The sequence below is a fragment of the Aquila chrysaetos genome, chromosome 6 (assembly GCF_900496995.4).
Source record: "Aquila chrysaetos chrysaetos chromosome 6, bAquChr1.4, whole genome shotgun sequence".
Classification (NCBI taxonomy): Eukaryota; Metazoa; Chordata; class Aves; order Accipitriformes; family Accipitridae; genus Aquila; species Aquila chrysaetos.
Genome location: NC_044009.1, coordinates 41752563 through 41778511, shown reverse-complemented (window position 1 = coordinate 41778511; position 25949 = coordinate 41752563). Strand labels below are relative to the sequence as shown.

The 25949-nt window shown below is 39.2% G+C and overlaps 1 protein-coding gene across 6 annotated transcripts in view; it reads left to right on the top strand.

The window, feature by feature from the left end:
- Positions 1 to 24978, top strand: part of MYLK (myosin light chain kinase) — a 225222-nt gene extending 200244 nt beyond the window's left edge. For all 6 annotated transcript variants that reach the window (XM_030017474.2, XM_030017475.2, XM_030017473.2 and 3 more), the window contains 7 exons: positions 3569 to 3786; positions 9328 to 9451; positions 17321 to 17473; positions 18483 to 18606; positions 19812 to 19941; positions 20827 to 20946; positions 22823 to 24978. In XM_030017474.2, the coding sequence (XP_029873334.1) occupies positions 3569 to 3786; positions 9328 to 9451; positions 17321 to 17473; positions 18483 to 18606; positions 19812 to 19941; positions 20827 to 20946; positions 22823 to 23070 (1117 nt within the window). In that variant the 3' untranslated portion in view covers positions 23071 to 24978. The remainder of the gene's footprint in view (positions 1 to 3568; positions 3787 to 9327; positions 9452 to 17320; positions 17474 to 18482; positions 18607 to 19811; positions 19942 to 20826; positions 20947 to 22822) is intronic.
- The last annotated feature ends 971 nt before the right edge of the window (positions 24979 to 25949 follow it).

The window sequence follows — 25949 nt, the reverse complement described above, 5'->3', positions numbered from 1 at the left end:
GCAAACTACTATTGCACTAGCATATTTGAGAGAGTGGATCTCCATTATTCAACCTTGGAACTTATGTGCAAGAAGGCATTTTTATTTTCAGATTCAACAGTTGAGCAAGCTGATGACGGTAAGGGAAGGGAGCCCTACTTAGCTTGGAATGGGGAGCTGGCAGACCTAATGGAAAATAAGGAAATGTATAAAGAGTTTTGAATAGCATATGGCCTTACACTCCATTAGTTCCCCCCTGCCAACAAAGGGGGTTTACTTTTTGAAAATATAAAAAAGTGCGATCAAATTCAAAGTAGTTTCATTAACCAGTCCAATTAAGATGTGATTTTAGTTTGGGGTGGCCACCTTTTCAGGCTTTTGAACGCCTCCACTGAAATTTCCACAGTGTGGAGAGCCGTAGGAGGAGGGGTTCTTGAAGCAGCGCGCAGGCAGGCAGTAGCAGTCTGTCCTTGCGCTGGAGCAGGTCTGGGCAGTGAGCTGCTTGCGTGACACCTGTGTGACAGATGACTTGGTAGCCTCTGTGCTGTCACACGTTACCCAGCTGACACAGTCCCAGCACGGCAGCCGCACCTGTATTGTTAGAGAGCCGCTGATGGATCATTTCTGGTTTAGCTGTTAAGCTAATGTTTCTTTGCGTATCAAAGAAGTTGTGGGGAATACCTTCAAAAATTCTTAGTGTCCAAGCTGTTCTCTTTATTCTCATCAGAGTCTAAATGCGTGGATGTCAAATAAATCAAGCTCACCTGCCATCAGTGTCCTTTTAAACCAGATTTTCGCAGTGACTGGAATTTAGCAGCTCCTGCTCCATTCAGATTGGAAGTATTGATGAAGAGCAGCTTTGGATTTTTCTTCCTGATAATCATCCTAAATTTTTTATTTTAATTTTATTCCCATATCTTTCTTATAACTTTTTGAACTTCACCCTCTCTCCTTTTAATATTTGCCATGCCACTATTTTATATGGTTTGATTTCATATTTATAAGAAATTTAGAATTTTTTATCATTCATTTAAAATCAAACACTATAATGATTCAAATCACTTGATGTGCTCTTCCCTGGAAACTCCCATCTACCATTTGCTGGAAGTCAGGGGCAAATCTCAGGTACTTCCTTTTCAAATATAGCGATGTACTCGTTCCATGATAAGCATCTCAGTGGGAAAAGAATATCTGAAAAATAGTAGCATGTTATGAATGGCATTCAGCACTGGGAGCTAAGTGCCTTAAAGTTTTTACATACTTCAGATAGTCAGTTTATTTTGACATAGATCAGAAGAAGATTATTGTATTGCAAATTAAGATTATTAAAGCAAAATTTCAGCAGTAAACTCCATTCATTTGGTGTGATTTAAGTCAGCACAAATTACTGAGGTTTTATCTTTTTTTTCTAAGGGAGTTTTATTAAAATGCAGTTGAGTATTTGCCTGGGCAACTCCAAGGTAGATTCTTCTCACTGTTCTTCCATGACCAAAACCTTATAATAAAATATTTTTAAAATGTGTATTTTGTGACTCTGTAGACATGAATATTTTCTCTTGTGACCTCATCTAGAGAAGACTGAAAAGAGGAGAATCCAGAAAAGAATGAGAGATTTAGATTCTGAACTAGTTGTGACTGTTTGAAGAAAGCCAACTTCTCCTTCTGTGTATACATAGAACCTAATCTGCATTGGTTCAATTCAGCTTCCTAACCTGCCAAAAATTAAACTGGATTTGGTATAGGACATAAATGCAAAAATATGCATTCTATAAATGCAATCGCAATTTAATGATGTTACCAGAGTGTCTAGAGGTCCCAGGGTAAAAACAGCATGTAGATGTATTAACAGTAGTTAATTTCCAAATAATACGCTAAAAGGAGGTGCTTGAGACAATGGTACTATTTCTGAAAATTTTGCACTTTAGGGATCTAAAAAGTATGGCACTTTTATAGTAAAAATAAGTTGTCATTTTCTGTGTTAAATAGTCAAAAAACAACGGGTACTTTTTAGTATTACGATGGTTATCCTTTGGGATTGCAGAGTGCTCCAGATACAAACTTTGCATGCAGATGTTTTCATATACATCTCCATGCTGGTTAATGTCTTACTGAAGTAACAAAATACTAGATCCCTGACTTAGCAGAGCTGTTTATTCAACAGCTGTAGCTATATTATTAGCTTTATGTTACAAATGTGCTATAAACCAATGTAACCTCTCAGTTTGTCGAGCTTATTCTATTCTTACCATTTTCATGTCAATAGGAAACTGCAGTAGCATTTCTAATTATATATTTTCTGAAATCTTATAGCCAAAGCAACAAATGTGTCCAGAACTCCAGATGTTTCAATTTCAGTTTAGTACACCAGGGATATAATCATATATCTGACAACCTGCAAACACTGCAAGGCCAGTTTTCAGTTGTGTGTTTTCTTTCTGTAACTGAAATCTGCAATTACATTTGGCAATAAGCATGACTGCTGCAAAATATTAAGTCAGATGAAGACCATGGAGCATTTAATTTAGAACAGATTTCTAAAAGCAAAGCTGCTCTTCACCATTTGCTCCTTTCTGTATGGGTCATTCACCCACCGCATACAAGAAAAGTATTTCCCATCTTTGGATGTAAGCAGATAAACCAGTTGAGTGATTACTCAGAGTTTAAAAAAAAACAAAACCAAACCAAACCACAACTTATATTTTGCTTTATTAAATCTAGGTTTAAAATGTCCCACTTTAGTTCCACAAACAGTTCAATCCAGGAGATTCTACCCTGGAAAGTCCAATTATTTCACATCTTAAATAAGCATAAAAATGGAATTGACCTACAAGGAGTGTGATGATTGCTCAGCTAAAAATACCAGCACTGAAAGAGTTGTGAGTTATACCCTTGTCCTGTCACAGCTAAGGAGGAAATTCCCTCTGAGCTCACTTGCGTTGGTAATTTACCCTTTGAGCTTTGCATTCCAATTAACCATATAATTTCAATTCTTCCTTCTTCAGCCATTCTTCAGCCAATTCTTCCTTCTTTGTCACTCTCAGTCTCTCTTCTTCCCAAATTTTTGCTCATCTACTAGAAGTTTTGTCCTCTTTTCCTGGGACCCATCCCATGTATTTTAGTTTTCTTTATTTCTAAATTATGTTATCTGCGCTTGTGTAGTGATGGAGCATAGGAGGGAAGGAAGCAGGGAGAAACATGAGCTCAGAGTCTGGAGCAGCATTATAAACACATCAGTGCGGTGACAATCACATGGCACACATGCTTTACTGCCAGGTGCAGGTGGCTGAATCCTAAAGGCAGGATGTAAATCCAGCTACATCCCTATTGCCTGGGATAACGGTGTGAGTGTTTCACAGTCCTAACCTGGTAAAGACATTCAGAATGGAAAAACCTATTGATTTATACCACATACAAGAAGTGATTCTTCCTGTGTGATCCTTGTATGGAAAATGCCACTACAAAACATAGATTGCACCCTGAAGTGACTATTGCAAGTCTGAACTATTTCTACTTGTGTAAAGGATCTAGTTTGATTACTCCCCAAATGAAAAAAGCTACAGAAGTCCTCTTTTTGTTCTGTCTTTCATAGGGTTTCTGGAGGAGAACTCTTTGAACGAATCATTGATGAAGACTTTGAACTGACAGAGAGAGAGTGCATTAAATATATGAAGCAGATTTCAGAAGGAGTTCAGTACATCCATAAGCAGGGTATTGTCCACTTGGATTTGAAGCCAGAAAATATTATGTGTGTCAACAAGACTGGTACAAGTATCAAACTCATTGACTTTGGACTTGCAAGAAGATTAGGTAATGACTTTTCTGCCTATTTCAGTATGACATGGGGAAAAGGGCAGGACAGGTGGTAATTCATACTTACTGTTATATTATTTCATGTATAAAGAGTAAATAGACATGTTTCATATAAATAGTTCTGGTTTGGGGAAAAAATAGAAAAGGGGAAAATAAGACATTTAAGAGTGAGAGTAGGGCACCTCATCTTTCAGAGGAGTTTGCAGTGAAATGTATACAATCTACCTATCTGTTTCTATGGACAGAGTATCCCTGCAGACTACAAGGTAAAATACACTGTAGTTAGTAATGTTAACAAACTACAGGAAACCATAGAACGCTAACTCTCTAACTGTAAAAAAAAAAAGAACAAAACCTTGATCTTCATGAATACTACAAATCCTTGAAACTTTTATAACAGCAGGAGTGAAGGTGATGTTCTAAAAGACTTTCAAATATGGATAATTACATTAAATTTACACTTCCCCATTAGTTTTATCATTTCTTATCCTAAACAGCAGCATATTGTTGTACATGTTAACCATGGGAGGAATTCCATAAAGAGCTGTGTTTTGGTCATGTTCAAAACTATTAATATAATAGCACTACTTAAAAATAAAACAATGGGATTGAGGGGAAAAAAAGTTCCATTTGACAAGTTCCTCCTCTTCCTAAGCTGTTTTCAGCTGCTTCCTATCATACGTTTTGGACTAAGCTTTCCAACATACTCTGCAATTTGAAAGCCAAAGACCTTGGAGGGTTGTTGTCTTCATATTGCTCAGTGTTAATTCAGCTCTAAAAAGCTGCCCTCCAGTTGTGTTTGTTAGTGTTAAACAATACCAACATCACACACTGATCTTCTTTAATCTCATATTTTCACAAGAGAAAAAAAATCATTCCAGGAATTAAAAGGAGCTAAAATACTTTATGAACCTGTTATACTGGGAGTGCTGAGATTTGCAGCTCTTCTGTCATTGAATTGATTGGGACAACTCAGGAATTGCTACTCTCTATATTAAAAGGCCCAGAGCTAGATTCTTAGTTGTAATTTTTTGCCTTCCCTCTTTAAACAAAATTGTATTTAATACTTATTAAAAAGTAGAACAATGATTTTTGTAAGAGTACAGTTTGGAATTACAACCTTCTGGGTTTTGTTATCTGCCTACATGCTGCTCCTTCTTCTTCTTTTGACACTTAACTAACAGACTACTGCATACCCAAGAATATAATTTTACTAAACCAAACCAAAAATGGTACATTGAATGAAGAGGGGAAAAGAACTCTGCTTTTCAGATTTTTAGATGACGTTCAACTCCAAAAGGGTATTACATGAATCTTGGTCACACAGACAGTGTGAACTCAGAGATAAGGTATTTATTTCATTCATTAAAAAAAGAGATCGCTGCCATTTATGTTCCTTCACCAGTATGGAGCCAATAGTTTTCTGGGAGCATGAACTGGATTTTGTTCTTGTTGAGGAAACAGATGAACTGTTAAGTAAGTTCCAGTGCTGAAGTTTGTGTTATCAGAGGTGTGTGAAAGACTTCATCCCATGATGTTCCAGCTGTCAGCCTGAAAGCTACATTTACTGCTGAAGTGAGTGGATTTCATCAACAGGAGATAGAATGTAACCGCAGAATGGCCTTTTTATAGAAATTTCTTCAACTACCCTTTTAACTAGAAACCACAGTTAAACCCACATTTAGAAAAAGGAAGATCATCTTTTCAGTAGCCTGTTCATATCCATCAGCTTTTCCATTTTTCTGTTAATCTTGTGGCATCACTGTATATTGCACAGCTGACACTAGCTTGTGAGCTGCTGCAGTCATGCCACATGTAGTAAATCTGTAACCTATATATAACTTTTGTTGATGTAGAAGGATGAGTGCTATGGGCACTGACACTGATTTTGATTTCACAATACTGTACATTCAGTTGGCTTAATATATTGCCAATTCTTGCAAAGTTACATTATAGGTACTTGCTGTTTCTTTCATCAGCCTGCCGTTCTGGGTAACTCGGTGTGTGTGGCATTTCCATAGGAAGAGAAAGTGCCCTCCCATTCCATGCCCATAAAGCAAAAGCACTGTGTTAATCATGAAGACGTTTGTAACATTTTGGTTGAGACATTTTCCAAAAGTAAAAAACAATTTTTACTGTTTCATTTACTCACAAAAATTGCTAAAAATTCTTTTCACAAAGTGCCCTCTTCTTGCCAGTTGTCTTATGTGGTGCACTGAGGGCACGTTCCTCCACTTGTGTTCCTTCAAGCCTTGTGATTTTGAAATTGGCTGTCAAATGCACTTTGGCTTTGACAGATGTGGGCTTGGAGCCCTCGTACTGTGGACCTGACTCTGAGCAGAAACCGCTCAACCAAGGGACTGCTGAAGGGAACAGTGGCTGATTTTGCACTTCAACTTCTGAGGTTTACTTTTTGTAACTAGTGCAAACTAATGCCTCTAAATATTCAGTGTTTTGATCAGTTTTAAAGAAATTAGGATCAGCTCCTTCTGCAGTCATCTTCTGCAGCTAATTAGTTCTCTTACACTGTCAGGAAATACCAGAGCTGCAGCTGGATATTTTCCTGACCTTTTTTGGTGTGCTGAGGAACACATGTAGAAAATTGTTTAAGATAAACTTCTTGAGGAGAAAAGAGAATGGTTTTTGAGTACTGTGAAGATTTTTTTTTTTTAATCAGTTGATTATACAGTGTTGGCAACAGTTTCCAGCTAGCTTGTCAGCTTTCTATCTGAACTAAGGGATATCCAAACACAGATCCTACATGTGTACTAAGCTTGTAAACATCTGTGTAAAGATTTGACATATTATTGCATAGAAAAGGTCTTATTCTTTTCTTTTTTCTTTTATACACAGAAAATGCTGTGTCAGTTGTTTCACACTGTATGCTTGCACTCAAATGCCATGTTTTCAAAAAAACATTTCTCTGACCTATGGGCAGCACATTTCATACACCAGCCTTTTGCATACACAGTGGCTCATGGTAGTTTACACAGTGCACAGAAAAGCCTCCAAACTTGGATGTGAAAATCTGAGACTGAGATTTGGATGATCATGATGAAGCTTTTAGAAAATAGGTCCTTTGTGACAAATTTCAGTCATTTTTCATAAGGACAGTTGGGGAAAAAGAAGTGCATGTTGACCTTACAAAGAAGGCAAATGGGAAGATGGGGTCTTAGGCTTCCTGTTTGTGCTTGGAAAAGGAAGGGTGAATTCTCCTCATTGCCACTGTGGAGAAGACATTGCCCTTGTTTTAGGCTAAGTCAGTTTAGAATGGTATTAGGGAAAGGATCCTACTTTTGGGGGTAAGAAAACTCTGGTTATGTGAGTGTAGGGATGTTGTGGAATAGCTTTTGAATGTGCTTTTTAAAGGCTAGTCAGATATCTGGCAGGAAGATCTTGATGTTGGTGAACTTGCATGGGAGGATCTAGGTGATTCCCTGGGGCTGCTCCCAGGCGTTCTGTCTGCTTCTGTCTCTAGAAATGGATACTCTCTGCATTGAGGGGTCTCTGAAAGCAGGGCTAACATGAAAATGAGGTTTCCACGATTTATTTACTATCAGCATACCTAAGCAGTGCAAAAAGGGTTTCACAGCATTTAACATGGGAAACTGGCATGACTGTGAGTGAATTACTGTGGTGGTGCTTAAAAGTTGCCTCAAGCATGCTGTTCAATCATTAGGCAAGTTACTGACCCCATATATCCTTCAATTTTCATTTCGTAAATTGGGGATTTGCCTACCTCAAAAGACTACTAATTTAGGTGTATGATTACATTTTATGAAATGGCTTAACAGCTTTCAACAGAGGTAACTGTAGGTGTGGAGTCAGTATTTGGATCAGCATTTATATTGCAAAACTTGGCAGAGGAAGTTCTGGTAAATAAAAAAATTCTGTAAAGATTCCGTGTTGTGGAAAAGTAGCTTCTGTTGTAGTCTTGTCAAAACTTTGATCTGCTGTTGTTTGAGGTTTTTTAAGCTTTCCTCGATTGTAGACCTTCAAATGTCTGTACTTGTGGTAACCTTAACAGGAGCAGCATTGGAATCTATTACATCTGTTTTTCTTCCCATTCATATCTGTTTTGTTTAGATGGTAATCTCTTTGGGAGAGGGATAGTTCCTCACTATGTCATTCTACTGTGCCTGATCTGGATGCTACTCTTGCACAAAAGATAAACATAATGCAATGAATCTCACTTAAGGCAAATATTGATTGCTCAGGCACATGTGTAGACTGGACAAGAGTTTCCCAACCTAAATCCAAGCCTGTTTCAAGTCAGAAACAATTTATTTCCCAACATTTTTATACTTTTATAACACAAATTTTTTATTGGCATTGTTTTTATTCCCAGTCCCTAATCTATTCCTTAGTTTCTTTCCTGACCTTGCTTATTTTTTTCTTCTTCTTCCCATCCTATTTAGAATGAGCTTTCACGAAAATGAGCCAGCCCATTGAGATTTGCCTAATAATTTCTATCTAAATGACTTGCGCCATGTTTCACACTATGACTAAAAGTTAGACATATCACTCATAGTTGCACACTGGCAGCACAAACTGGCACTACTAGGTTCTGTATGGCTTGTTATTCTATCTTTATCACTGTATTTTCCAGTAGAGCAATAGTGGTGATTCAGCACAAGAAAGATGGAGAGCAAGTTCGTGTGTCCCATAACCTCACTCTTTCAGCTCGTATTGCTAGCATTAGCTTCCTTGTAGATCATTTTAAAAGCATCCACACTGTGTTTAAGTAGAGCCAAATGCAGGACACCTGTGCTACAGGCCAGCTGAATAAAAGTTTGGAGTGGCAGCTGATGACTAAACATTCGTGGTTCCCCTTCACCACTTTGCTTGTAGGCAAGCCTGGTTTTGAGAGCAGGCTCAAGCCCAGTTTTACTGACAAGGTAGTGATCTGACAGGTGCACGTCATCTGCTTTTCTTGTTTCACCACTGACCTGTGCCACTTCAAATTTCAGAGGCGTGCAACCCAGTATTGATTTTCTTTCCTGTTTGAACTATAAAAAATGTCTTGGATTAAAATAGTTATTTCTTATCATTATAATTTTATCACTACCGTTTCTCTTTACCATAAAATGCAGACCTCTGACCTCCGATAAATCTTAGATACTTTGTGAAAACTTCAACTTCTTTCTAACACCGGAATCCTGAAATCCTCTTGTGCAACTGCTAAAGTGGTGGAGGCTCAAACACTTTTGTACTTCAGGACATCCAAGTCTGAATTAAACAATAAAACTTCTCCTCTTTCTTAGACTTGGTCTTGTGGGAACCCCTTGCAATAGGAACCTTCTTACTATGTGCCTTGTACAGTGCTGTGTGCTTGAGGATGCTTAATAAATAATCCTTTATTGCTATACATGTATCAGCTAAGAAAATAGCAGTTCAGGCATCATTTATTTTTTCTGATAAGGATCTTTAACAAAATCACAAATATGAGGGCAAAACTGGTTTTCCTGTTACTGGGGAATAATTGTTTTTAAAAATCTGCATGGAGCAGTTAATGGTTTTCTCTTTCGTTCTTCATAGAAAATGCAGGTTCTCTGAAAGTTCTCTTTGGGACACCTGAGTTTGTGGCTCCAGAAGTTATAAACTATGAACCTATTGGATATGAAACAGATATGTGGAGTATAGGAGTGATCTGCTACATTTTGTGAGTACCTTTGCTATTCTTAACAGAAATCCTGATAGTTGCTGAACATACAAAATTTCCATCAATTTCTGAATTCTTCTCCAATTTTCAGGCCTTTTGTATTCTAATTAGCAGCTCCAGAATGTTTAATAAAAATTCTCTGTTCTCTGAAGTGTGTAATTGGTAAAGTGCAGAACTAGCAGTTCTGGAAATTCAGCCATTTAGTGTTGTACATCTTACATCATAAACCAGCAATGCTTCATCTCATTTAAAAAGACAATCTGACAGTATTTTATTATTAACTTTAAACTATTTTTCCTTCCCAGATGTTAAAGAGAAATGTTTGGTCATGCACTAGTAACTGATAATTTCTATTCTTTTATTCCCGAGAGAAAATTTTTGTGAAATTTTGGCGTCTTCTTATTCAGATTGTATCCTTCGTGGGACAGACTGAAGTATCCCAGCATTACCGTATCTGTTCACAGTGCATTTTAATTTATTACTAAGCACAAACCACTGGATAAATACATTTTATAAGCAGCATGGATCAAGCTCATGGAAATATTTTAGAAGACAGTTAGCTGCAGACCTTGGTTACATATTTCGGTATTTGATTTGATCTTTGTATGTGATTTGATAACTCATGATTATGAACTTCAATGGGTCTAGAGAAATGTGTATGGAAATAGGATCTCCATGCCTAGAACAGCAAGCCATCTTCTTCCAACTGTGACTTTACACATTCGATGCCATACAAACAAATGAAAAGAGCAGCTCAGTTTGGAGCATGGTTCTTTCTCCCTCGCTCCAGTTTCAATAGTAAGTAAACAGCAGATCTGCTTTGCACCCATTCTTTTAAAAGGCTTCTTTCAATAACTCACTTTCTTTTTTAAGAGTCCGCTCCACCCCGGCTACCTGCTTCCTTGACACCCGGCATGCACAGTTGTTTGCCTCATCTTTACTGTCTCTTTCTGTGATTCTGCTTGTCAGCCCATACTTGTTCTCATACTCTTCTCATTTCCAAACTAAGCAACATAATTTTCTTTCTTGACCTGTGCAAAAGCTACTATATCAACTCTTACTCCCAGCAAAGACTCTGAATATTTCTGTTATCTCCTCTTTCTTATGTGAAGCATGCTACACTCTTCAAGGTCGCTTTGCTCTGCCAGTTTATTTACAGGACCTTTATTTTCCATTCACTTCAGCATTTCTTTCTGGATCTTGAAAGCTCGTTTGGATCACTCTGTAGTTCAAATAATGTAGACCACACACGCAGTACTCAGATGACAAATTCATTTCTTTCTCTAGCTTTTGAGGCCTCCCGAGTTACCGAGCACTGGAAGAGCGGTACGGAGATCCCAGGCTGCCTGCCCAGCCATGGAAAACCCAGCAGTTACCTCGAGGCTGCATTGCCCCCTAGAGGCCTCTGGCACGTTAGGGAACAAACCGTTAACCTCAGTGTTCCACGCACATTTGGGGAGTTTGAAGTCTTTTGCTCTCATTTGTTATCAAAGTATATGATGAGGTTTTGTGTGTTTACAGCATAGGCAGTGACATGTCAGACAACCGAGGCAAAAACCGGTGATAGCAGCTGTGTGTGCCCCTAAGGCGTGCAACCAGGGTTGCGGCTCCGATACGGTACATGCTGGAGAACACCATCATTGTCTAAGTAGACACGGCAAAGGGAGCAGGTGAAACAGATGGAGAAAACATGAAATCCGGCAGTGGCAGAACTACTTCTTCCCAGTTTCTCTGTGCCACCTGTAGCAAGATATTTGGTTGCTGTAATGTTCAGCTGATAGGATTGGGGTGGTGTTACATTTGATTCAGATGACCCAATATGCCTTGTGAAATATATTATGAAATGACTTGTTTGCTAAGGTGTCTTTAAGCTCATTTAACTCCACATGAGGGGAAAATTACATTACCCAAAGGCAACAAAAATCTTATTTTTGATGCATAGCTACTGCCACAATGATGGCTAACAGTAATAATCAGCGTTTGTCTTTCTTGCAATAAGAATAAAGTAATAGAAGTTAGGGAAGATCTGTGAGTCATCGCTTGGACTTGCCCTCTCCACCCCAGAGTGACAGGCTCCTAATCTGTCTTCACTTCCTTAAAGCCCAGCTATTTTTGCAGGCTCACAACTATAAGCCATTATCCAAAATGGATCATCACATCATCATTACAGAATGCAAATAAAAGTCATTGAGAACTGCATCTCTCTTTAGTTGTAGCTCTGCTTTCCTGTTTTGATTATAAACTCAGAACTGCCAAATCTCATGCCCGATGTGTAAGACTCACTCATTTGGTGTCTGTCTCACATACCATCACTGTGCTTGTAACTTAGCATTTGCGTCCCCCCTCCCGCTGACATGGTGAGTGCGGCCATGAAAGAAGAGGTGACCGCTGCAGCACCACTGGACTTAAGGGCAGGTCTGCTACAGGCAGCTGATGGCCCAAAGCTGCTGTGGACCTCATAGGTCCGAAGTGAAGCAGAGGGAGCATGCTATTGCAGGACTTGACAAAACACCTCTTTTAAGGTAGGATTACAAGAGGGTTGAGAGACCTGTTAACCTGCCTAGAAAGAGACTGTGTTTCCATTATGACCCGTACAACAATGAATACAAACCAGGTTTAGCAAATAGCTACTGCAGAGATCTCTGTGGGTGAAGGGTCTTCCCTGCAGAAGAATAAACGGGTGGGATGTAATCTCAAGTAGGAAACAGGGTGACAGCGCTTCTCCAAAACCCTGCAGCAAAACCTCTCTCCTAGCCTTCTGCTTTGCAGGCGTAAGTACAGATAGCGCAGTCTCCGTTGGGATGCTGCATCTGTCTTCCTTATGGCATGACTGACTTAATTCCATCCTACAGCTCATGGGTTCCCTTTCCACATTTCTAAGCTCCACATTACATCCTTTTAATCTTTGTGGATAACCTATTCAGTCCTGTCTCTTCACCAGTCTTTGTTCTTCCTTAAATTTCCCTGTTTGTGTTCTCCACCTCATGTTTTTTATCTTCCACTTTTATCTTGCTCTCTGTCCTGTTCCGCATCACAGTACTGTCCCACATACTTAAGTTGATCTATTGCCTTTGAAGTAACAGGCCACAAATATTATAGCTTGTGTATATCATCTCCATTTATGTCTATTTCAATGTTTCTTTTTGCATTTACAATAATCTTTATCTAACGAAGGTTAAGCAGCCTGAATTCTTTCCAGCTCTTTCTGTCCCATTTATTCTCCTGGGCATTAGTGAATTTGTTTGTTGTGTTTCTATTTCTAGTTCTTTTCTGATGATCCATTTGGAGAGCCAGCATTTTCAATATTTAGTAATCTGAAACAATTTATAAATTCTATTTTTATTTCAAACCAAATTTCAGTCTAAAATTTCAGTGCTGTGTGTTTGTACGTTGAAAGTGGATAGCCCTTTTCCCTCCGTCACCATAGAATCTGACTGGAATTTGCTATGGCTGATTCAAACCTCTGCTCGCTTTCCATTAGTTCTTTTCAATGTAGTTGATCTCTGTCAATCAAGAATTTTTTAATATGCTATATCTTAGGCTGTTTTTTAATATCATATTTGATCTTGCAGTATACTCTCTTCCTTCAATGCCTTCCTAATAACACGCACCCTGATTCTTCAAACGTTCCCTTTCCTTTTTATCTATCGTATTATTCATCACTGCTGTCATTCCTCCCTTTTTTGGCAGTTTGGGTTTGTTGAAAGATCTTTTGGCATCGTTCATCTTTCGGGTGTGCTGACTTGGGACTTTGATAAGGCAAGACATTCACGTTGCTGGCTTACACTTGGCTCCATGACATATTAGAAATTTAAGCCTTGTTAATATGAAGATGAGAGAGCACTCCTTGTTCTTTCAATAAAGCAAGTTAGGAGGGCTTTAATGTCATGACTGTACTGCTCAAAAGAAAATTATTTGTTCAGTGGCACTGGCAAATTGTGATTCCTTATTAATCCACTGGGCACGTAAAACAAGGATGAGAACAGAGTAACACCCTTGCTACAGCAATGACCTGTCTTCCTTTACGGGGGTTCAGTGGTCTGTTTCTTCCTTGAGACAACCAGTGTGGCTTCAGTCAGCCAGCCCTCAGCTAAGGAAAAGGTGGTTTTCTCCAGTGGATGCATGTGTCATCGTCCCCCCCACAAAGTAGCCTGAGACTATTTATTTGTTTTATTTCACTTGTAAAAGAATTAAATTACTACATGATCTCCAGGGTGCAGGCATTATCATGTGCTTATTTGACATGACCTGCACAAGTTTATCAGAAGCAGATAGTACTTTTCACACCAAGATCTGTTACTTTTTTTTCACTGCTAATGCAATGCAAAGACTGTAAGGAGGAGCTCAGTGTCATCAGCCCACATCAGCTGGTGCTGCAAGCACTGCTTGCAGAGGAATGCTCAAAGTCTGACTTCTTGAGACATGCAGCAAACTCATCTTTCCTGGATTAGTGGCAGTCTTAATGCAAAGATTTCCAAGTGAAATGCTATGGTGTTTCTTACACAGGCAGTGAGATTGGTGACCACATTGGACCCTTTTGATCTTAACGTTTCTAAATCTGTCCTCAGAGCTTTGTTAGAACAAACCGATAAATGTTAAGGAACTTCTAGAAGATAAAATATCTTTCTTCTTTATTTAGAAGTGGAAACTGTGGAAGATCTTCTAAACAAATGGTTCTTAACATGCCAGGAAGATGCCTGGTTAAGTAGCTGGAAAAATGTTTTCAGTAAACAACTTGCTGCTTGTCTAATAGTAACTTCACAGTGTAAGCTCAGTATTAATTTTCTGGAGTGGTAGCTCATCTTTATCACTTAGCTTCAGCATTCCAAACAGAAATTGTTTCCATAATCTGTCAAAAGAGTTGCTGGGCCATTATTACTTTAAATGGCTATTAAGAAATGAACAACCAAGACTTAGGTCAGTGAACTCTGTGCTAAAGATAAGAATTTCTGGTTATAATCTACACTAGTTGCTGGATTTTGTTTTCTGACTATAGAGAAGGATCTAGTTCTCGTTACAAGTATTTCCACGACAAGGCAACTGATTCACAGTGTAAAACTGTGGTAGAGAAGAAAATTATTTTAGCCTTATAATTTGCAACAGCACATTCAGAAATACAAAAATAGGTTCATTGAAACGTTTGAATGGGTATTGCTGTTACACTGGTGTTTGGAAATGACAGAGTGAGTGGAGGCTTAACCGGTACCCACCTGGTAATTTACCAAATACATTGAAATGCATTGGATGGGTCAATCCTACCACAGCATTTAAGATTTTATCCAATTATTCTGTCATGCAATTCATTAAAAAAAAAAAAAAAAAAGCCAACCAAAACAACCAAAGGGATTTTTTGCTCTCTAATCTCCTTCTATTTATCCTCATCCGTCAAAAGCTGTGTGTGGCACGCAGCATCCCTTTGCCCAGAAAGCTAAATGTCTTTAATAAGCGCTGCCTCTTATGGGAGTGTGGAGCAGTGGGGTTTCCACATGAAGCAATGTCTCTGTACCTGTAGCAGTCTTTTTAGCATGGAAATGATCTCTCAATACTGCAGCTTTGATCTTTGGAAATAGGCCAAAATACTATCTAATGTAGCACAAGAGCTGAGCAGTACTATTTGTTGTAATACTATGTAGAGGTCACCTTTGCCATACTTCGATACAGTATTGAAGGGAAACTGGATTGTTATTGCTCTGGCTGCCCACGTATGTCCTCTGGAAGCTTAACTGGATGAAAAGATGTGCATCTCCTATACTGACAGTGAACTAAAGAAATACTTCACAGACCCTTCATTTGTACAAAATGTGAGCCTTTCATAGGAGTTGCTGAATTGGCTTGGAGATTATTGTACTTATTACATAGTCAAAAAAGAGACAACTTAGCAATTAGTATCTGAAACCCAAAACTTAAAACTGCAGTCTGGATGAGTTTTTTCCACTTTCTAAAACATTATAGAGAACAATGACATTGTCATAAATAGGAAAATGCTTAAATATTGGAGTGGAGATAGGTTTAAGACCCTGCAGGAGTGCTTCACGGATTCCAGGGCAGAGATTTTACTTCAACGATTTACCTGGCCATGACGGCTGACGTGCATGAGGGCAGAACAGTCTCCCATTGTGCCGCGGCTATACCAACTCTCCAATGCTATCAGGTATAAACCTTGTCTCTTCCAGTAAAGTAAGTGTCAGAGAACAGTCCTGGTAAAATTGTTCTACGTGAGCATTTTTTGGTATGTTAATCTTTCAGCTTCTGTAACTCACGCCTATTGTATGTCCATAAACGGGTTTATGCCACCTTATACATGTATAACGTCATGCTTCACTGCTGCATTTGAACGCACCCCATATAATGGAAAGTAAGACACCAAACACCTTCTGTTCTGATTTATCTCTTTCTGCCTGAGAAGAAACAAACCTTTTATCTTCATCTCATGTATTATTACAAGCAAATTTCTGAAGTATACACGTGAGATTCTAGACTCCGCTGTACTGCACACAACTTCCAGAAATGGTAAAAGATTTAGTATCCGCTTTGTCTGAGGCTTCAAAGAGTGTGTGTTTCTGCTTTGCTTATAGAAATAAAATCCTTAAGAACAAATTTAAAATCAGATTTTGAATGTAATTAGTACCAAAAGAGTAGCAAAATAACTTCAGAGGAGGAGATTATACTAATATTATTAATCTAGTAACTCACTTTATTTGATCCCAATCTCTTTTTCTACCAGTCTGTTCTGTGATACTCAGTAGCATCACGACATTCATATAGTATTATAACCATATAGTATTTTCAGAACCCTAATAAGTTCCACTTATTTTTCCATATGTTAAAAAAATGTACTACTGTTGAAATGTAACTGGTGGTTGTAACTGGTTAACATGGTTGTACAAAGGAAGCAAATAAAGCCTGTAAAATTTCATGAAGAATAGGTTATTATGTAAATTCCATGCCAGGAAGAAGACCTGGAAAACTGAGTAACTTCTAGTTCTAAAGGAATAAGCAACCTTTCCCCTGAAAGATTTTACTGAAAGGGTGATATATACAGGAATCAAAAGTATCTGGGTGCACAAAGGTACGGTATAATAAAAGACAACGCTCAACTGGAGAAAGATACTCTGCAAAAATTACACCATGATGTGCTGTAATTGCCTTTCACTGGCAATTTATCAGTTATATTGAGTAAAAAGCCTTGGAAGCTCAACTTAGGTTATAAAAGAGTATTATTTCCATTTCATGCATCATCATGACTGATTGAGAACATAAAGAGCAAATTACCTTTGGATGCGTCTGGATAACTCTACAGCCTGCAGTGATGTAGCATTGTTTTATCTGGCTATATAATTCAGGGTGGTTTTGTTTACAAAATAGCCCTGTGGATTTCATTATTTCATTATGCATCTTTCTTCTTGGGCTCTCTCTGCAGGAGTAAATGGAATAAAATATACAAAAAAACTTGGTTTGACAGTAAAGGCAGCAAAGTCACTTTGAAAGCACCAGGAAGAAGAAGAAAAAAAAAAGCTATTCAACTGAATTTGGTGTGAAAATTACCGCATTATTTATGCAGAACTAGACAAGTCATTTAACAAACTAGTATGCTCTACTTTCACCTAATTCTAGTTCTCTTCTCAAAAATGTCTTGGGAAAAGAGAAAGAAACAGCAAAAATTTTCCTTTCAGTTTTGCAGTCAAATTCTAGTTTCCTTCCCATAAGTCTCTCTGTAGATAGCCTTGACTTTTTTTTTTTCTTAAGGGAGCTTTTACTGATAAAGATCTGCAGAGCATAGGAGATGTCACACACGATTTTAGTTTGCTCCTCTGACAATTTGCAAATTGAGATTGTGTCTGTCTGTCTGTCTGTCTATTTTATCCCCAGGGTCAGCGGACTTTCTCCTTTCATGGGAGACAACGACAACGAAACCCTAGCCAATGTTACCTCAGCAACGTGGGACTTCGATGATGAGGCTTTTGATGAAATCTCTGATGATGCCAAGGACTTTATCAGCAATCTACTAAAGAAAGATATGAAGTAAAGCTGTTGGACTTGATACAATTTCTATGTTTGCATTTAGCCCAACTTGTCATTCTTATTTCCCCAAAGTGAATCTCCACGTCGACACAGGCACCTCTGGCCATACTTTCTAAGTCTCTGTGTGCGGCCCTCGTTTATTTTACATGCAGGGTGCAGGGTCTGAATGGAGCACTTCCTTTTAATCGCCTGCTCATTCTGCTTTTCCCTTCCCTCGGGCAAGATGCACCCTGAGGTTTTGCGTGGCTACTCTTATCTTCACTGTTGTGTGACAGATTCCTGCATGACATGTTCTCTTCTGATCTGAATGGGTTGCAATTTTCCCAGATTTAGTTCCATGTGTTGCTTTTAAGTGCGGTACCTCTGAGTAGGCAGCTTTCATACAAATCCAGTAATTGGGCAAGAAAAAAAACATCAGAGTTGGAAGCCCTGTTTACAGCAGATTCTGAACAAACCAAGGAAAGAAATTGTACTTCTTCCAATGAATTTGCAATTGGATGGGTGGAGAACAGAGGGTTATTTATCTGTGTACCATGAACAAAGTGAAGAATGGGAGTGGCTTGATTAGAGATTTGGACATTTCTGTTTTGTTAAATGTTCACTGCTGCAGGGAAGGAGGGTATTAAGTGCTGGGAAAGGGGAAATCTCTGTAAGTGAAGGAGAGGAGATCTGGGACAGTGTTCTGCCAGCGTAAGGTGGCTGAATCATTGTCATGTGGCTCTGCTGTATGTGTTCCATGCCTAAAACACATGGTTTTTGGTGCTTTGTTTCATAATGTTTTATTAACACCTAAAAATGCACAGTTTTCTCTCAAAAAAACCTACAGAAATTGTGCAAGAGTGTTTAAGAAGTAAGCATGGCCGGGAAAGCAGTGCCATGTGACCTATGTTGCTAAATTTAGGGAACAGAAAAATCAGCTCTCAGAAAAGAGAGCAGAAAACAATGTTAAAAAAATTAGGTTCAACTATCGTTAATGGCAATACTGACTAGTCTTTTTATATAAAAACAGGAGTCGCTTAAATTGTACTCAATGTCTTCAGCATCCTTGGCTGCAAAAAGACACCAAAAACATGGAAGCCAAAAAACTTTCCAAAGATAGGATGAAGAAATACATGGCCAGAAGAAAATGGCAGGTAATAAAGAGGACAGAGAATTGGGCTAGTTATCCTAACAAGTCTCTTTATTTCTAATGTTTATGATTCTGAGAAACATGTCGTGCCAGGTGGTTTCTGCTGCTGGTGAGAACTCCAGTGTGGCCAGAGTATGAATGCAGTAAAGCAGGTTTAGTTTAGGTTTGGTTTCTATGGGTGAGCAGTAGGAGGGTACACGGCTGCGAATATATAACACGTGATGATTCCACTTCAGGCTACTAAAAGGCGTACGAGTTCAAGTATAGCCTTTCCTATTCTTTTGGAGCTACGACCATCTTTCCTCCCTGCCCTCTCCGTGCCACTGAGGGCTGGGGGACTATGTTATCCTTAAGAAACCTGAACAGGTAGGGAAAAGCTTATGTGCCTGGCCTCTCTAAAGATACCTCATTTTGTGGTAGTTTCATTCTCCTAAGCCAGTGTCCTGTTGGAGCACCAAGCTTCTTGTGGATTCAGTCAGATTGATTTAACAATTTTCTTTGATGTATTTGGTCTCCATATCTTCTTTTTTCTTAATGCTGGAACTGTTGTAGCAGGTCCACCTGTGCCGTTCTGATAGCTAGGGGAGTTGGTGTATAAAATCCTGGATCCAGCCTTTTGAGTAGCCTACAAAATACTCATTTCTGTAAATCTTGCGTTCTACTGTACGTGTTTCTTAGGAGCTCATGCAAGCTGTACAAAAATACAAGTGTCCGTACTAGGCAACGTAGCTTGAGCATATTTTAGTATCCTGGTGGTTGATTCTCGAGCCTGTCAGAGGTCTGCTTCCATCATGCAGACGGTACTTTCTCATTCATTTCAAATTAGCTGGTTATTCATCCTTGATGAAACTCCTTCCAGCCCATATGGCTATTGAGAGCCGTCCGCCACCAGAGTCAAGTTCCCATTAAACAGGACATAGCTTTTCTGCTGGCCCTCTTCTTGCACAGTGCTTTTTATCTGCAGCTAACAGAGACATTCATTTAGGTATGAGTTCATCACGGGAAGTTTATATCTGCAACTAAATTTGGTAATTCAGACCAGCCTGCTCTGTCTCTCCTAAAACAACAGAGCTATATATAAGCAGTTTGTCCAACAATTCCAGCGAGGTTTGCAGAGATCCCAGATAATTGGTCTGAAGCACGATTGTTACAGAAAATCACATGCCTTTTGGATTGGATTGATCAGAAGCCTTTTATGTTATGTCTTAGAAAACAGGCCATGCTGTCCGAGCAATAGGAAGACTGTCATCTATGGCAATGATTTCTGGTATGAGTGGGAGGAAGGCCTCTGGGAGCTCGCCTACCAGCCCTATTAATGCAGACAAAGTAGAAAATGAAGGTAAGGAATTTTGCTGCACCGTATTTTTACCTCTCTGTGAATCAATCTTCCTAAAACTTTTAGCAAAATGCTAGAGACCAGTCACTGAGTTGGTTATTCCTGCTCGCTCTCTCTCTCTGTTTTTATCTTTTTTTTTTTTTAAAGAAATCTATCAAAAATTCGTTGTTCTCATATTGTTCTGCTACTCAAAATGCCCCAGTATAAGTATGGGCAGTAACCTCTTCTCTTTTTAAAGCCAAAGAATTAAGGCAGATTTGTCAGCTGCCCTTTCTATCAGTTTGGGAATGCATGTTTATACAAAGATTACAAAGTGATGTATTGCCTTCTCGTGCAACCGAGAAAGCAAGCAAGCAATAAGGTATTAACACTTGCTGTAACAAAGACATGTACTCTGCATTAACCATGCTCCTCAGACAGGGGCATTTAAGAAAAAATGTGTCTACATTATTCCCCTACATCCCCATTTGAAATGTGGATTCATGGCGTGTAACAACCAGAGGTGCAAATGTTTGACACTTCTGAAAATCAAGCAAGTCATTTTGACATATCCACACTGACTGCGGGCCTGATACAAGTTGAACTGGTTTACCCCTCTGACTAGCAAAAGTCCAGGTTCAGTTAGAAACGAATTCAAGGAAAAAATAAAGATGATTTGTAGCGTGGCAGCCTGCATGTTAATTTCATTCTATTTATGGCCTGAATCTTTGTCCAGCTGCAAAAGATTGGCACAAAACTAAGCAGCTAACGTCCTCACTGTCCCATTAGCCTTACAGAATAAAGTCAAATAAAAGATGCTTGCATTACCATCTGGTAATTAAAAATTAAAATACATCTTTTGAGAACATGCCCTGTAAAATAATTAACTATCTCTTCACTCTCCTTCAGATGCTTTCCTTGAAGAAGTGGCTGAAGAAAAGCCCCATGTAAAGCCATATTTTACTAAAACAATCCTTGACATAGAGGTTGTGGAAGGAAGTGCTGCTAGATTTGACTGCAAAATTGAAGGTACTTTGAATTAGTGTTATCTGTTTCTTTCTTTCTTTCCTTGCCAGCTTGCTGCATTGTGCTGTTGTTTAACTTTTTAAATTTTTTTTCTGTATTATTGTTGAGTTGGTGCCATTTTGCTTTACCAATATCTGCATGTTACAGCATGAATATGTTGCAGTAACAGAAATTATTTGGAGCTGCATGGGCTTGTTCTGTGCTTGCTGTAGAACAGAAGTCTCCAAGAGTCAATGTGTGAATCACTAATTCAGAATAGCAAGTGGGAACAGTAAGGTGATTTTTGAGTGTAGAAACAGTAAAACCAAGATGCATTATAGTACCATAAATTGCAAGAGTACACTCTTAGAGACTGCTAACCAGAAACCAAGAATAAGTAGGAAGTCACTCATCTGAAATGACAGACAAGTTTCAGGTGACCTCAAGATAACTTCAAGCTATACATACATGGTATTAAAGGCAAAGAAGTCCCTAACAGTGTATCTGCATGAGAAGTAACGATAATATCATTGCGCTGGTTACAAAACTCGCATGTAGAAAATGCTGTATTGTTGTTTGGTTTTTTTAACTTACGAGTTCAAGAAAGAAAACTCAGAGTGGAATATGCAGATAGAAAGAATAAGTTTATGAGAAGGCACTTAAGGAGCTTGGGCTTGGTCAGCCTAACAGTCTGAAGGCCAAGACCTGCTAGCACTTCTATTGCAATGAGATTGAAGCTTCTGTATCACAGCTGTTGATGAAAAGTAGAAATTAGGAAGAGAAGAGCTGTTAAAACAAAATGGATAGAGTCGGTCCCATACTGCATGTGTTCAAGTTAGCCAATTTCTAATCTTAAAATGAGGTTCAGAAACTGCCTCACTGACCTTCTGTTTGTTTATTTCTGTGCTCCTAATCTCTTTCACTGCCTGTGTTTCCTACCTCACAGCGGAGATGTGAGGATGGATTATTGTTGCTGATGGATGCTCAGCGTGAGGGGTATGTGCATAAGTACTGCATGGAATAAAACAAATGGATGTACCACAGCTGATGTTCCAAACTTCTCAGTGTATCGCTGTAACGTTCGTTGTGTGTTAGGGATTCCTGCACTTTATTTCTGCTCAGTGGGAAGTCATCCTCCCGTCACAGTCCAGAACTTGGCAGAGACAACAAGCCTTCAATTTGTTATAGCAGCCAAGAGTACTGTATAAGGGATTGTTCTCCAGCATGTATTGTACAGCCCTGCTCTGGATGCTTCAAGTATACCAGAGCCATTAGCTTCACAAAAGGCTTCAAACTCCTGTTGAGATGCATAATCAAAATGCTTTTCTTAGAGTCCCTCGCTTATCTTAACAAACACAAATAGGAATGGGAGTGCCACCATCACCCTACAGGACAGGCTGGTGCGTAGGGAGCAGATGAGGAGGAGGTAGATTCAGAATGGCCACAAGAAAGTGACGTGAAGCAGGATATTAAATTGTAGTTGTAGCCCAAAACACCTTGCCCTTGAAATTCTAAATCTTGGTGCAGGGAACTGTGGTTTCCACAAAAGCTACTATGTAAGGTAAGCCTCAAACACACTGTCAAGAGTCCCTCACTGGCTGATGTCCAAGACACACGAAAAGCTGTCTGCATTCACTGCTAAAGTAGTGGAAAGAGAAATCTAGTGAGCACCTCAGCACTAATTTTCAATTTTTTCCTATTCATAATAAAGTTGTTTCGGATAAATGTGCAGTAAAAAAGCCTCACATCATCTACATTTATTTTAAATAGAATTCAATGAAATATTTGTATATCAACATATTGGGACATCCATACACAGATGGGGAATTAATGCTTAAAGTAATTACAGATTAGTTAATACCTGTTCATTGCAATTGCTGTTCTCTCTCCACGACTGCAGGCTATCCTGACCCTGAGGTAATGTGGTACAAAGATGATCAGCCTGTCAAGGAGTCCCGTCACTTCCAGATAGATTATGATGAGGATGGGAACTGTTCTTTGACTATTTCTGAAGTATGTGGGGACGATGATGCCAAATACACCTGCAAAGCTGTTAACAGCCTTGGGGAAGCCACGTGCACCGCAGAACTCCTTGTGGAAACAATGGGAAAAGAAGGAGAAGATGAAGATGATGAGGAGGAAGAATGAAACAAGGCTCAAAGAAAAAAAAATTGAAAAAAATATATTTAAAGACTCTCCTTATAAGGCTCAGAAAACCAAGTTACCAAAAGCACCTTGTGTGATACGTAGGTCTTTGGGGGGTTGTTTTTTCAGCATGATCAGTTGATACCTGTTTGCTTTACGTATGGGCATTAATTCAAACCAGCAGGCAATTTTAAGCTGCTAGCATGATTGGATTTACTTTAAGCAAGTCATCAACTAAGTTGCCCAGTCTATTTTTAAAAACGTATGGAAAACAAGTCTACAGTTATATTCTGAACGTCTTAAAGAAAAGGTCTATTTACTGAGCTCATTGCTCTACACCATCACTTTCCTCAGCCAAAACTGCAGCTAAGCTGGCTCCCCAAGATCTACTTTACAAGGAATCATTTGCCAGACACACAGTGAATCTCTCCAGTCCTAAGAAACAGGCTGCTCCCTGAGCGGTATCTTCTATGAGGGAAGGTTTGTCACAGCCAGCACTGCAATTTGTATGTTCGTATGGTTCGTTTTTCATTTCTTTTAATCAGAATTTCACAGTCCTAACTTCAGACACATTTACTGCCTCCCCTTTCTCAGTGCACTGTTAGTGCTGTTGTAATACTGGCAAAAGTTAAACATCCAGGTGGTTTCCCAAGATACTTCTAATCTTGCTTTTAACCAGCTGATCAGACCTTGTCACCTTGCCCTTATAGAACCTGTCACTTCAGTGCAGTTACAGCTGCCTACTTAAGTAACAGACTGAAAACACAAAGACTGAGAATATTTTCTGTTGTTCTGGTCAGTCTAATAATGACTTACGATTCATATATATGCTGCTGTGAAAAAAACAGGTTATTGCACAATCGGTGACTTCTATGTGCATGTGTGTGAATGGAATCCCAGGTTAGTTAAAGTTTTACTTGCATTTATTTGGCAACTGCAAAACAGATTTCAACTGATGATAAGCTGGAAACTCCCACAGATTTTTGGAGTAGCCAAAAAGATAGTAGCCTGGATTACAAACTCCTTTATACTTAGCAATTTCCAAAGAATCTTAACCTATATAGGACTTATTTCTACCTTATGAGCTTGACTGTCTTGTTTTTGTCTTGAACTTGCACCAGTAAGGCTGTTGCATTTTTTAAAAATGCAGAAAAACAAAACAAACTAAAAAAATCCAAACCCCAGATGTTTTCTCAGAAATGGTTAATGCACTCAGACTTAGTAACTTTGCTTTCCTTTCACAGTATTGGCACTTTTAAACTTTTTTGTTGTTGTTGTTCAGAGGTAATATCAGAGGCTGCAAGGTGATATGCATAATCCAAAACCAGTGTCTTATATCTATGTATCGTTCCAAAGGCGATTCTTTTTCTTTTCCACTTTTTGTGTGTAAAGTGCAACCATTTGCATTTCAAATGTTACCTCTTTTAAAAAAAATTACTTTAAATCCTCACCATTAAGTAGTCAGTGTACTTAAATACAGGTGTGTACAATATCAGCCTTAGGTTGTTTGATATTACCTAGATGTGTATGTGTTTCATATGATTTGCTCCTTCTACATTCAAAGCTCAACTAATGTGGATGACACAATGGTTTTTAACTGCTTTACTCTTTGTTGCTAAGTTCAGATTGCCAGCATGTCTTTTCCTTTTCAATTGATAAAAACCTCATGTTATACTAAACACAGTATTGCCACAATTCCTTATACAGAAAGGTTTTAAATCTGATTTAGAGCATACAGAGCTTTTCTCACGTTTTTTTTTTTAAATGTTTTAGGCAACAACGGGGTGTATTTTGTACCTTAATAAAAATATGCTAATGTTCTCCCAGTTTGTTAAACCATCAGAATTGCAAAGATGAGAACGCTACGGCTGTAGTTACTCACAGTTCCTAAATAAATACTACCACAAAGCATGCTCCTTGTATACTCTATTGCAGGCGTCACTGTGTTCACGTTGGCTAAGCGTTCTCAGTAGCAGCGGTGTTCTCCTGTTCTGTCCTGAGAGCTGCTTGGCACACAAATGGCTGAGGTGGCAACAGTGAAACCTCCTTGATCCCTGTGGTGCTGCTGCACTTCTCCTACCCCGTCAGCCCAGGCTAGCGCTGTGCGGAGGCTGCTCTGCCCGAACGCTATCAGGTACAGCCTGGGGCTGCACTAGTTGTAGCTGTGTGCTCTGCTGCACGTCTCCAGTCTCATCACATCCTTCACAACGAACAGAACTGTAAACGTGGATGGGGGACTGTGACAGCAGTGCTTTTCTTTTACAGTTGAAAATTCCCTTATGGTGGGGAAACGTATAGTTCTGAAAGACTGTAAGAGCAAGAGAGAAAAAACTCAGGGAAGTCTAAATGTAGATGTGTACTTATACCAATGTTCCTAAAAACTGTAAAGATGAAGATATTTAGCAAATATGCTTGCGCTGCCTCTATGCAGAGTTCTTCTAACGTGCAGTCCAAGACACCACGGACCATAGAAGACCACGCAGAAACTCCCTAAAGCAGAGATTGTGAAACATCCTGCTTGTAGCAACACGTTTCTTGAGTCCCTCCCCATCTTTCCTGTAGGCCCCCTTTGCGTACTGGAAGGCTGCTATAAGGTCTCCCCAGAGCCTTCTCTTCCCCAGGCTGAACAACCCCAACTCTCCCAGCCTGTCCTCACAGGGGAGGTGCTCCAGCCCTCTGATCATCTTCATGGCCCTTCTCTGGACTCACTCGAGCAGGTCCATGTCCTTCTTATGTTGGGGGCCCCAGAGCTGAAGGCAGTACTCCAGGTGGGGTCTCACGAGAGCGGAGCAGAGGGGGAGAATCACCTCCCTTGACCTGCTGGCCACGATTCTTTTGACACAGCCCAGGATACGGTTGCCCTGCATAAAGCAGTAGCAGGT